General features: G+C 42.1%; 1 protein-coding gene across 1 annotated transcript; it reads left to right on the top strand.

Moving 5' to 3' along the window:
* The first annotated feature begins 740 nt into the window (after positions 1 to 740).
* Positions 741 to 14,052, top strand: stk11 (serine/threonine kinase 11). The gene is given in 12 exon segments (XM_068571313.1): positions 741 to 961; positions 1,757 to 2,679; positions 6,867 to 6,950; positions 7,149 to 7,238; positions 7,564 to 7,696; positions 8,082 to 8,218; positions 8,765 to 8,892; positions 10,179 to 10,236; positions 10,332 to 10,525; positions 12,440 to 12,487; positions 12,490 to 12,684; positions 13,431 to 14,052. Coding segments are annotated over 10 exon segments (1,305 nt in total). The 5' UTR covers positions 741 to 961; positions 1,757 to 2,395; the 3' UTR covers positions 12,639 to 12,684; positions 13,431 to 14,052.
* The last annotated feature ends 13 nt before the right edge of the window (positions 14,053 to 14,065 follow it).

Genomic DNA, 14,065 nt, shown 5'->3' with positions numbered 1-14,065 from the left:
AGTGCAGGCATCTATCTAATCATGTTGATAACTGTCATCGCTGTTGCTTTCTGCATAGCTCAGGACCGCATTGACCAATTGAGTAGCGCTGACCAGGCTGAAGCAGCCAGTGTTGTGGAGGAGGGTGACAGATCAGTGAAATCAGATCCTCAGATCTCTGTTTCCCAGAGGGGTTTACACGGGTAAATATAACTCAGAAATCCCAGCTAAGCAAGAGCCACTCTGGTGTTGGCCACAGCATCAATCAGAGGCAACTTAAGCCATATTAGAAGATAAACCAAAGCTTTGGTTGGATACTGATGTGGTAGAGCTTTTAGCTGAATGTAAAGGTCCAGATTATTATGTTGCATTTTCCATTAATCGTTTAGTTCATAGAATATCAAAGTAAAACTGCTTGGTTTGTCTGAAGCTCGATCTAAAATATAATCAATGGACTATCTTATAAGAAAAGAGAAAGCAGACCATTTTATTTGAGAAGCCAGAACCAGGCAACGTTCAACAATTTTCCTGGAAAAATACTGATAATATCAATTGTTGCCAATGGACAGTACAATTGAAAGTGGAGTTCGGTTCATGAAGGTCTGAAACCAGCTTTCAGCAGTTCGCCTCATTGTATTGCTGCGTTCTGTTCATAAATAAGCACCTTTTATACCCCACATTATAAATGGGACGACCTAATTAAATGTAAACTGCTGTTCACTATTTAAACTATTTAATGTCAGCTCTGGGTGACATTGTTCTCGTTCCTCAACGTGTGGGAGGAAAAACTTTGATTTGACGCATTAACGTAAGTGCTGTCAGTGCGAGTCGGGGGAGGGGGGAGGTAAACAAGATGGCGACAACCTGAGCAGCAACAGTCATACGAAGAGTCGGGATCCTCATTGATATACACAAGTGAAACGCTTGCTTTAACCAGGACGGAATACACACTGCACAGACAACACAATTCGTATGGATAAAGGTGAGATCCGGCATCACAGCAGCGGTCCATTCTGCTCGTTAGCTAGCTAGCGAGCTAGCAATGTACCTTTTGAATCTGAACGGCTCGCGAGACAACGCAGCTCCGGTTAGCTCGCGTTAGCTGCACGTATCTGGGTCGTTGCTCCGGTGAAGGGATTGGCTGTTTGAGCTTATTTTTACATTTTAAGTCGGGTGAGCATAACGTCGATGCAGCACACACAGAGAACGATTCCCGTATCCTAACATTGCTGCTGCTCTACCGGCAGTCGGGGTGAAGTCGGCTAACGCTAGCCGGAGCTGAACAACCGCCGACCGTTAGCTACAGTTGTGTGACGACGTTTCGGTTTTCCTCCAAAGGGCTCCGTCGGTAGTCACCGTGCACGTTACATTAGTTGCCTCTGTTGAAGCGCAGACTTTAAAGTTTAAACCTGCGATGGTCGCCAGAGGCGTGTCTTTCGATAAACAACGTTGTGAGTGTACGTTGGCGAGCTATTCATTCAAGCAGAGGTGCTACGTTAGCTCGCAAGCTAATAGTTAACACTGAATTAAAATTCCGCTGAGTGTCAATCGTAACTCACACACGACTGATTACGTCAGGGTGCTAAATGTGTACACGCGTAAATAATAATAATAATGTCGTGTTTTGTGTGAACCTCGTAGCAGATTTGAAACCCAATAAGGTTGACCGGTCAAGTGTTGACGTCTGCACAGATTGTTTACCAAAGAGAGCTAACTCAGTGAGAGGAAAAACCTATGTGTGTATTTTCAATCATGTTCAAATGCTTCTTGTTTACAGGCAGCAGGCAGTAGAAGCCGTGGCATGGAGGACACCTGAGGACGGTTGGACACATTGGATGGCTCAGTCGACCTCCAGGAGCCGGGCTGATACTGCTGCATGCGTTTGGCCGTAGACCTGTGCTTGGATCCAGTCCAGCTGTGCACACTTATGTATCCTGGGGGAACCTGTGCTCTGAATCATGGACCTTTGACAGAAATGCTGTGCTGCACGGCCTTGAAGCAGGACTGGTTGCCTCTGCCTTAGGCTGTATGGTGGTAAAATCATAGCGAAACACAGAATAGTAATATTTTAGAGTCACGATTTTCCAAATTTCTGTTCAACTGCACTTGTCACAGAATGCACAGTATAGAGCACTAACTTGGCACTGGACCCAACACGTTGTTCACCTCTGTTTGCACCTATTTAGAGAAAAGAGCCCTAATGTTTACAATACAACGATACAATACAACCACCCCGCCCCCCTCAACTCTCAGGCCTGAGTATTCTTTCTCCCATGTTCAGTATTTTTTAAGTCATCAGTATTCCATGTTGTGGAATTAAAGGTTACTGGAGTGGATTACTCCCCTGCAGCGATCATAGCTATTTGTGAACAATTTGCACAGGAGGCTTAAGTTGTTTGCAGACGAACTATCAGTCATGAGTACCGGCGAGCTGCAACATCTTGACTATCTAAATGAAAATGAACTGATGGAGATGGATACGTTCATTCATCGCATTGACTCTACAGAGGTGATCTACCAGCCAAGGAGGAAGAGGGCAAAGCTGATAGGAAAGTACTTGATGGGGGATCTGCTAGGTGAGGGATCTTATGGCAAAGTGAAAGAGATGCTGGACTCGGAAACACTTTGTCGCAGGGCTGTCAAAATACTGAAGAAGAAGAAGCTGAGGAGGATTCCCAATGGAGAAGCCAATGTGAAAAAGTGAGTACTTTTTTGGGTTTGTTAACCTGCTTTCTTTGGCCCTTTTTATTACTGTCTTTGCTCTGCAATCTGACAATTTAAGTTATTATACTAGTGTCACTAACTTATGTGAACAGTCTTTTTTAATTGGTGATAGTAAGTAATCTTGAGATATAATAGCATTGACTGGACTGGAATTATTGTGCCTACTGAAAGTGTAATAACATCGGTTAACTGGGTTTCTTATGATTGTGGTGAGTCTGGTCCACTTTATTAATCGTCAATCGCTGTGCACAACTCTTAACTTACATTTAAACCTGAAACTGAAATATTTTCCGTGAAATCTCCACTACCTTTATTTCAGGATAAATACCAATACGATCCCTTTTTTTTGTTTTGTTTTAACTTTCCTTTTTACAATTTGTTTATTCTCATTTCACAAAATAAGCCAAACTTTAGATGGATCAGCATTTTTACATCATTTTTATTAATAGTTAATACAACATTTCTTCTCTGGCCTCTTCTGGTTGAAAGTTTCATGTCTTTTGCGCTTTAAAGTTCGGTCAGCGTTGTGCTCAGATTCACTCGTTCCAAACAGCCAAAGAGTGATGGGGAGTTGCACTCGGCAGACCCTCAATACACTTTTGTATCACTGCATCAATGAAAACTTCAGTCACTTGAGGCCAACAAAAAGCTAATAGCTTGTTTTAAAAGCCTTCCTTCTGAAGGCAAACACTTCTAAAGAATCTAGAAAATGGTCTAAATCTAAACATTTTTCAGCTTTCAACACAGTTTGCAGCAGATGTAATTCAGTCAGTACTCAAACGTATTGATGTTCATGTGTTTATGCTTGAATGGCTAACTATAAAACTAATGTCACAACATGCCCAAAGGCTTCACCTATACACACACAAACTCAGAGCTGCTTTAGTACAAATGTATAATAGTCATAAGCTGACACAGACCAGGATGGCAAACATCAGCACTGTTAGTTAAACCGTCCATAAGGAAGGAGGGAATACCTCATCCTTATATGTCGAGTGTACATGCACTTAAGTAAATAAGTCAACCTTTTTGCAACAACCCAGTTGTAAATATTGCATGGAGCAGAAATGTTGCTGTAATCAAGGTGATGTAATAAGAAAAGCTATTTAGTCAGTGCAACTAAATGTGTTCTTAAAATTCAATGCAATTCAAGAAACTAAAAGATTACCATGTAATTTATGCATCACAATGTATCGTCACATTTAGCTGACGCTTTTATCCAAAGCGACTTACAGTTTTTCTCTATACACCGTATAAACCACTGAGCCACAGTCGTATCACTTCATTGATTTTATTATGCTGAGCACAACACAGTAACAATCTTCTCTTTGTGGCATGGCAAGTAATACATATACAATGAAATATCTTAAATTGATTTTTCTTTTTTTGTAAAGTGATATTTGTTTTAGACTCTCTTCCTGTTTCTTCTGTCTCAATGCCTCTGCGATTTGGTTGTATCAAAAGTTTTAATCACATCATAGTTCATTAAATATTACTCCAGATTTTCGCTGCGGGCCTGTGCTAATTATAGAGGAAGCTTTAGAAAACTGTCCAAATGAGTTCACACAGAGAAGAAAAGAGCTGCAAGATGGCGTGTTTGTAGGCCGCAGTTAACACGTCGGCAGAAGAATGATGAAAAACCTATCGTAACGGCTGAGTAATAATCATTTTGTATGGAACATAGTGGCTTACAGTAGTATCTATTTCATCAGTTATCCTACTAACTTTACTTAAGTCCATCGCATAATATTGTGTTAACCATTCTCAGAAGCTTTAAGAACGTTTGCAGCGCATAAAACAGACAAAATTCCAAATGTAAACTCACTGATGTTTGCATGACGTGTGAGACGGGAGAGTCAAAGCTACACCAAGCTCACTTAAAAGCAACTATATTAATCTTCTGGAGTGGCCAACTCTTATGCTGCGTTCACACCAGCCTTTCAAATTTCCGTAATGCTTTTGGTGTGAACTGAATAGGATAGATTCTAGGTTTTGTACTGCAAACTGGTCCCATCTCAACCTTTTTATTTTTGTTTTAAGTTCCTTAAAGTGTTCCAAATATTTATCGTACCATTAATGATTTTCTTGTTTAAATTTTTTAAATCCTGACTATTTATATATTTTTAGGACAAAGCTGCAGGGTTTGGCTCCATTGTTGTGTCACCCTGTTAGTAAGACCACAGCAGCGTGAAATTACTTTTTCCTGCAAGTTTTTTCTTTTTCTACATCTGTCTGACTTGCTGGAGGCCTTGCGTTTTCCATCCATAGTAAGCTGGCTCCTCGAGTCTGTAAAGGCCGCTCTGTGTGTGGTGCCGTAGTAGCTACCAGCCTGCCGCTCAGCCTCTGCTTAGCATTCCTGTCTGCTTAACACTTCCTGCTTTTACAGGGTTGGCACAGGAATGGGCATGTCCATACCAGCAGTGAGTGAGTAATGCCACTCCTGCTTCTACAGCAACGCCCCAAAAAATGCCATCCTCTTATTTGGAACGACAGGAATGCAAATGCAGACTCGCATACCTCAAACTAGACTCAGACTCTGGACAAGCACTGTGTGGATGTAGCTTTCGATCACTTGTTATTGTCGCTACTGTGTACCAGAGAAGCTGCCATATCGCTGAGTGCTGAAATCCTGTTGGCGCTGCAGCCGGCAGGCCTTGAACACACAAGGTCTGTCGGCACACATTTGAGCTCGGAGACTGCAGACGGACTGCAGTAGTCACTGTTCCTCAGTGGCAGCGAGGCCTATGTTTTTATGATTTTGTCTTATGGAAAGAAGTAGTGATGCAGATGCATCTTGGTTTCCTGTATTTCAGACATGTCATCTGTGCTTGCTGTTCAGCTGAATAGCAGAGATGACAGACTGCTTAAAGTAGGCTACTCATGATGTACTATAATTTATTAACAGTCTATTTTTCTTATTGTCAATTTGACAATTCCCTGTTTCAACACATGTGGACTTATAGGTACCCACTCCAGCTCCCACTCGTGATCACACTTAATTTATGCCTGGTAAATAAAGACATAAATATACCAGTAGTATAATCAATAATCAATTTATATATAACAGAAATGTGTCTGCTTGCAAAGGGCGTGTTGCACAAAGTGGTTGCATCCGGTCAAAGCATTTCCCCCGGAGAACAATCTGCAGTTCAAAGATCTTGTATTTTAGACAGAGATAATGGCTCAAATGCCTTTCCATATTTTGATCATAGGTCTGCAGTTAGGTGTGCATGAGTCAGCTGTATTTTTATAATTCAACAGCTTGCGTGCGTCTGTGTGAAAGCAAGAGGCTGACTATGCCCAGTAGCTGCTCGGTAGTGAGATTATGTAAAAGGAGGAAGAACTGACAGAGCTCATAAACTGCAGGGTGATAAGGGACAGAACAATCTGTTGTGAGGTTGGGAAGAGGAAAAAAAACAAGAAAAGATGAACGGACAATGCCTCAGCACCGTAAGGGCTTTATTTCTTTTTGGTATAGGCACACTCCCTTTCTGGCTTTGGGATGGGATTAAATCTATTGACATAAGAATCAAGATTTGTCATCTTCTACAATTCTAAATATATTCGCAAAGACCAAAAAGATTTATTCTGTTTTATTCTAGTTGGTGACCTTTGACCTCGGTTACATTATGGTTTGTCCACTCAACGTACACGGCGATAATAAAACGGTAACGACGGAGCTCTGCTTCGAGCGCATGGGTCCATCATGTGGGCGTACACGGCCGGGTGGTGCTGCCAACGACGTGTGGTGACCTCCAGCTCATCCAGCAAAGCACGTTTCCTCCCGCTGGATGAATCCGTGGCAGCGACCCGGATTTGATGCTGACCCGTGGTCATTTGCTGCACATCATCCCCTCTCTCTCACTCTCTTACCCCCATTTCCTTTCATTCTCCAGCTGCACAAATGCAGGCGAAAGAAACCCTAAAAAACAATGTCAATGTGGATATTAAGTCTGTCGTTTGTGCTTTGCAATCTTTCTATCCAGAGTTGCATTCATGAGCATCCCTACTCACAGCTCTCTGGTGAATGTTTAGTCTCCTGGGTGTATTGCCAGAGTGTGTTTTTCTGTATGGCACCTGGCCTTTATCCGACGTTATCAGCAAGCAAGTGCCAGCATCAGACTATATAACTCTTGTCTAAATCATCTTTTATGTTTTTATAGGGAGATTCAGCTGCTAAGAAGACTCCAACACAAGAATGTGATTCAGCTGGTGGATGTGCTCTACAATGAAGAGAAGCAGAAAATATATCCTTTCTTTGTAAATAAGTGGGCATATGAGTTGATTACTAATATTTAATGATTTTAAATTTTGTTGTTGCTGTTTCTGAGTGTTAATTATATACCTGAATATTTCAATTTGGTACCTATTGTCTTTATAAGGGGCTCAACATATTAAAGTATCTGTTTGTTTGCGTTGGCAAATCCCCTTGACTCCTGACTTACGTATATGGTGATGGAGTATTGCGTTTGTGGGATGCAAGAAATGCTGGACAGCGTCCCAGAAAAACGGTTTCCAGTATCTCAATCTCACGGGTAAGAGTCTGTTTTCTCTCCCCCTCTTCCCTTTTCTCTTAGTCTCTGCTATATTTAGAATAAGCCTCTCTGCAGCTATTGCTCCAGGCCTAAGTTTAGATCCAAGACTGCAGGGCCCCTCTACTGTTACAATAACTGACCACGGTTTGTGTGAATGTGTGATCACTGCTGGAAAGCCACGAACACCAAAGTACTAAGTGATTAAGCTTCATATTCCACAGTGATGCATTGTTTGATATGCTAATTGTTTTTTTTTTGTATAACTTGCAGAATGAAACCTCTTTTTTAATTGTATCTGTAAACCCTTCTGTTTCTTCTTTTTCAGGTACTTTTGCCAACTCTTAGATGGCCTTGAATATTTGCACAGCCAGGGAATAGTTCACAAAGACATTAAACCAGGAAATCTGCTGCTGACCACTGACGGAGCGCTTAAAATCTCCGACCTGGGAGTAGCAGAGGTGAGCGTGGGCTGCAGCATTGTGTTTACCATCCAGGGAGAATGCTTGTTTTTTTTTCACCATAACTACCAGATCACACATCTTCTAATTCCACATCTTTTTTAATCACATATGCTAATGAGCCAGCCCCTAAATAAACGAATGTACTGTTGAGCTTTGCAATGAAACCTGAGTGATGTTCGTGTTTTATACAGTCTATTGTCTCAGTCTAGTTGTTTTTTTAATCACAAAATAGTATCACTACTTCTAATGTAGATGGTGCTACTTGCAAAGGAAATGGTAACAAATGAGTCATGAGTTATTTTATAATTTGTATTGATGGTTATAGTTACAGAGCAACACTGACTCATGTTTTCTCTAATCTTATTCACGCTCTATGTTTCAGGCCCTTCACCCATTTGCAGAGGATGACACGTGTCGCACCAGTCAGGGCTCGCCGGCCTTCCAGCCTCCAGAGATTGCAAATGGACTGGACACCTTTTCAGGGTTTAAAGTGGATATTTGGTCCGCAGGAGTAACACTGTGAGTAGTCCTTCAGATTCTCAAAGAATGCCTCACATTTCTGTCATTTTGAATGCCCAATTATAGATAGAAGAACTGCTAAACTGCTTTGTTTAAATATCTGACAAGATTAGATTGGAAAATGCTCTTGCTTGTCCTTTCATTGGGAGCTCAAAGGGCAGAGCAGGAGCCCTGAAGTTAATAGAGAAAGACACTGTAGTCCACCTCTAAGGTCTTCTGCTACTCGTCATTCTGTGTTAAGTTAGCATTTAGGGATTGAAAAGACCAACAAGCTACAGAGAGTAAGGTGTATCTGGGCATCTTATACTATATAAAAGGCTGTGATTTAAAATGTGCTTCAGTATGGTTCTTTAATTTTAAAGAGGTTAAAAAATAACACCAGAAAGGTCAAAACTATGACAAAGAGGTTAATTACACGTTTGAAAAAAAGACTAATGTGTCAAAAAAAATAATATGCTCTTTTGTCTCAGGAGTGAGATGAACTCTTTAAATTATCCCAGTTTATGATGCACTTACATTACTCGCTGACTCCTTCCATTCATGCAGATACAACATCACAACGAGTCTGTATCCGTTTGAGGGAGACAACATCTATAAGCTATTTGAGAACATTGGAAAAGGAGACTTCACTATTCCCGAGGAGTGTGGACCCCTCCTGTCAGACCTGCTGCAAGGTGAGTGTTTCAACCAGCTCATGTTTTTACCAGGAGGCCATATCCTGCTTTCATCACACATCAAGGTGTTGCTGTGGTTGCGTATGGATGCTGCAGTGGATTAATCCATTGGGTGCAGTGTTTCTTTTGTCATTGCAGTCGATGACTGTCAATATCATGCATTCATGTCAGCATAGTAGTGGAAGTGCTTTGCTCTAAGGATGTTTTTGAGTTTGTGTAGCATTGCAGAAAAGTTGTCGATTGGAAGTGAAAGCTTTGACAAGGAATTAGTCATGTTTGTAGTTGGAACAGTAATGAATGGCAATAAAGTCCAGCAGGTGGTGCTGTGACACTGGAAGTCTCTCTGACTTCCCAGCGTGCCAGGCTTCCTCCAAACTGTAGAAAACCCTCCAGCTGTTGACGTAGATATCATTGATCTGGAGCTCGCAGCAGAATATTAAACCTGTCATAGTCAGGTGTTGCTTTTCCAGACTAGAATGCTGCAATGCTTCTGTCCCCGCGTGAAAACAACAAGAAAAGTCTTTTTTTTGTGAAATAGATAAATGAGCTGAATGAATGTGAATCCAGAAAGATTATGTTTGAACCAACTAATGAAACGATGAAGCTTGAGTGCCTGATATTCTAGTCTTGATCCATATTTATCGTGTTTTACTGGAGTTACATGGAAGGATTTTTTAACAATTTCCAAACCGTGAATACTGCCACATTCTGGTGCTGTTATAACAGAGAGAGCTGCCTGCACCCCCCATTTTGTGAGCCTGTGACGTCTTTGTGTGATGACGCAGCACCTGGGAGATAGTCAGTCCATAATTACATGGTCTAAAATAAGCCTAGTGCCACAAAAGGTGTCCTTCAGCAGGCGCAGCACTACTATCAGCACTCTGCACGCTTCCCCCCGCTGCCTGCTGCCAGACAATTACAATATTAGGTCTGGATAGACGCTGCATCACATCGCTGCTGCCCTTATCACACTGACGTTCTGCTTTTCCCACAGATTCAGCCCACATTATGATAATTACCGTGCAAAATCTTCATTACATCGGTACAGCTACTCACTGTACCTCATTGACTCCTTAAGTTTAGCAGGATTCCTTGACACACAAGTGATGAATGAGAATATTATGTGCATTAATTAATGTTCCTTGAATGAGTTTTCAATCTGTTGGCTCTCTCCTTCGGCCTCCCACCAGTTTCTATTAAACACTGAACAGAAACATGATGCGAGTGGAGAAATTGTTCAGGATTGCTGTGATTCAATTAACCTCCTTAAATGTTTGTTTTTTCAGGAATGCTTGAGTATGACCCTGCGAAGAGGTTTTCCATACAGCACATAAGGCAACATAAGTGAGCATTCATCATGTATCCCATGCAAAATGAATAATGTGCAGATTAATTATTAATCAGGTATGTCATTTACGACTTGTCCATTTCCCTTCTAGCTGGGTGCGCAAGAAACACCCTCCGTCTGAGCCCCCTGTGCCCATCCCTGCCAACGCGGAGAGCAGGGATCCCTGGCGGAGTATGACGGTGGTCCCCTACCTGGAGGATCTCCATGGCTACACAGAGGAGGACGATGACGAGCTGTACGATGGAGAGGATGAGATCATATACACTCAGGACTTCACAGTGCCAGGTGAGTGAGCTCAGACTATTCTTACTTCTTTCTTATTCATCATCATGTGTGTTTTCTTCAGTTGAACTTCAAATTGATTTAAATGCATCAACTTTAATCAACTTCTAACATTAAACTTTTGTCCTGTGACTTAAAGCTACTGAAATGTGAAACGCTGATAACATTAACACCATGCTGACACTGCGTTTACACTCTTATTTCATTAGTCTTTCCTCCATTATTGCTCATGCTCTTTTTGTTCAAGTAGTTAGTAGCATGACAGACTTCAACTTTAAATGTGTCTTTTAAGATGTCCAACATAATTCTACACAATCAGACACTGTTGTTGTGTTTGTAAGGCTGCACATCACTTATCACTAAAAATGCTATCAGGCGTTTTTAATTCATAAAAAAAGACGAGGATAAGTTAACATTGCTTTGTTTCATTCACAAAGAAAGAATAAAATTAGAAAGACTTCATAAAAAAGAATCCATTGTAAAGGTGTACGAAACATTTCCCTCGTTCTGTAGCCTGATAATAAAACCAAATGATCGTTTAATTTCACTTCATTAATTCCTCCTGGCGACGTGTTTACATTTGGCTCTTTTCTGTTTGAATTAATATTACTAAGATTAGCTTAAATTTCCTCGAAGGGGCAATTTGCGGTACAGCACAATAATCAATAAACATAATGTTGACAAAATGAAAATGCAGAACAGAGACAAAATCAAAAATTCATGATCAATATCTATCAATAGATAAGCTGTTATTTGCACATCCTTATGCATCGCACAGACAATGATGTTTCTTTAGTGAACCGTGTACAACATTCTCAGTGTTTACTGACTTTAGGGGGGGAATAGACAACAACAGCATTTTTATAAAGAAATTAATGTGTTGCCCCGCTTTTTAAAAAATCTTTTCCTCCCCGTGTTCGGAGCCGTTATTCGTTGCGAGGCAACAGCCGGTAATAATAAATGCAGCAGTCGTGTCTCCAGAAGTGGTGCTCCACATGAAAAAACAAGCAGAGCTGCATATTGTGAATGAATTGATCTAAAAATAGTCCAGTTGAAATGGTTCTGGTGTGGGAGTGTGACTGTTCTTTCAGGGTTCGCTCCCACACAAGCTCAGCTCTGTTTCATGGGATGTTTCGTACAGATGAAATGAGCCCGATGTTTCTCTTGAGCAGCGACTACATCCCTCTGCTTTTATTCTTCCCCTCCGTGTTACAGTTTTCAAAGGGTCGGGATTTATTTTAACGGCCCTGGCTACACACACACAGACGCACACGCACACACACATCCATCGGCCACCGGTTAAAACTAACCGGTTGTCAGCTGATCAGCCGTCACAAGTGTATGGTGAAATTAATTTATGAGCTTTACGTCATTCGCGTTGGCGGCGACACGCGTCCAAACAGGAAGTGAGCGTCCGGCTTCACACCGGATGCTCAGTGTACACTGGAAAGAAAAGATATAAAATGTTTGTATGCTGTCAGTTATAGTTTGTAAGAAAGAAAATCTGAATCTGCAGGTCAGAGATTTAAGAAATCGGAAATCCGCGAAAGAAATTGCACTTTACACACACGCAACTACACACACGCACACACAGGTGCTTGAAACTAAAAAGTCACATGACGGTGGGGGCTTATTTTTCACTAAGCTGATTCCCTGTTGTCTGTGGCTCGACATTTTGCTCGTGCTGCTGACAAATGAGCTTTTTTAAAGGTCCCATTTATAAAAAAACAAAACAATTTTGAACAGCTTTTGCAGCCGCAGCAGCAGCTGTGTTGTAATTTCCATCACCCTTCTCGCTCCCAGTTTTTCACACTCGTGCTTTCACCTCACGCTGACTCAATGACGCGCCGGTCGAGTCGGCGCTTGTTTTGAAACGGTGACGGATTTGCTTTGAGCCCACTGTGCTTGTCTTTTTAGGACAAGTGGCGGAAGAAGATCTGGATCAGGGGCACGAAGACCACAGTCAGCTCTAGCCAAGCCAGTTTGTGTGAACGGGACGGAGGGGAACAGCAAGGCCAAAGCCGAACGCCGATCCTCCTCCTCGTCCAACCCCTCGCGTAAAGGAGTCTCCACAGCCAGCAAGATCCGCAAGCTCTCCACCTGCAAACAGCAATGACCCCTCCCCACCTCCTTCCCCTCATCCCTCAGCTACACCCCGCCTGGTGAGTGTGTAGACGCTAAACAAAAGGGCTGGATTGTGCTCAAGAGGATGCCTTCCATACAGTAGACGACGCACAAAAAAAAAAGATGGAGATAAACACGTCCCGGAGAACAGATGAAAAGATAAGAAGACGTTTGAAAAGACGAAGACGAAGAGATTAGTATCAGTGAGGGTGGGAAGAGGAAATCAGGGAGGAGGGAGGGAGTGTGTTGATATTCAGAGAGCAGTGCTGTGACTCACCACCTCTCCCCAGGAGGTTTCCTATACAGTCAAGAAAACTAGATCTGGACTTGTCCGATCTCGGGACGTCGTATTTCTATCCTTCGTGGGGATTAGTGGAGACTATAAACGTCCAGGGGTTCGTCGGTCGCCGAAGAAGTGGGACCGATTTAGGCTACGAGCATACATTACACCGATTTTTAAAAAAGGTTGTCATCCTCTCTTTCCAGTTACCACCCACAGCTTGCTCTTTCGATCTGTAGCGCGCGCAAACCAGTCGCAGTGTGAGGCCGTTTGTCATGACTGCAGTGCAGAGGAGAGGCTGTGTATTAATTCGTTCAGGCAATGACTCACCCTGGATGAGATGAAGTGGGCTGTGGGATGTTTGTCTCTCTCTTTCCCACCCTGTGGACACGTCTTTCCATGTTATCTAAGAGACACTTGCTTTGTGATGAGATAAATCTAGAATATATATATGAATTCAACCCCCACCAGAGGTCTTGATGTACTCTGTCCTCTGTCTCTCAGGTTGGTCTGTCCCCGTCCTTCTGTGTCCGGAGTCTTCACAGTTGTGAGAGAAACCTGCTGACGTTAAATGTCCCCCAAACCTCCTCGGACCACCGGCCTGCAGAGTCTTTAGAAGATGCGGTATGAGTGACGGGGAGGAGGACAGCATGAAATGTTCTTCTTTTTCTTTTGCTCTGAGACTGAGGCACTGGCTGTGAAGATGTTTTTTTTTTTTTTTTTTTTTTTTACTCCCATATTTCGGCTCCTTTTCAACTCTCGTCCTCCACTTCTGTCATCCGGTCATTCCCCCTCTCCATCCTGTCATCCTTAGGAAGATCAAGTGTTGCACCGGAAGTTACAAACACCATCACTCCTGTACCACCCCACCCACCCCCACCCTCAAACCCCACCTCCTGTTTCTCTTATTACCTCCTCTTTTTTTTGTTTTTACAGAACCCTAATGGCAGGTTTTTAAGACGCATTGTGAAGTGTAAAAAAAATTAAAGAGGAAAAAAAAAAAAAGATAACAAGTTATGAATAATTCTATATTTAAATCTATAATGAGAATAATTATAATAGTACTACCATGAACATAAACTGCATGCTGTACAGAGCTGGAAGAAGGGGAAAGAGCTCGTGGACCGACGGACCGACTG

Source organism: Clinocottus analis, unplaced genomic scaffold, assembly GCF_023055335.1.
Source record: "Clinocottus analis isolate CAN_PGR_092001 unplaced genomic scaffold, fCliAna1.0.p SCAF_11, whole genome shotgun sequence".
NCBI lineage: Eukaryota > Metazoa > Chordata > Actinopteri > Perciformes > Cottidae > Clinocottus > Clinocottus analis.
This window is presented reverse-complemented; position numbering and strand designations above follow the sequence as displayed.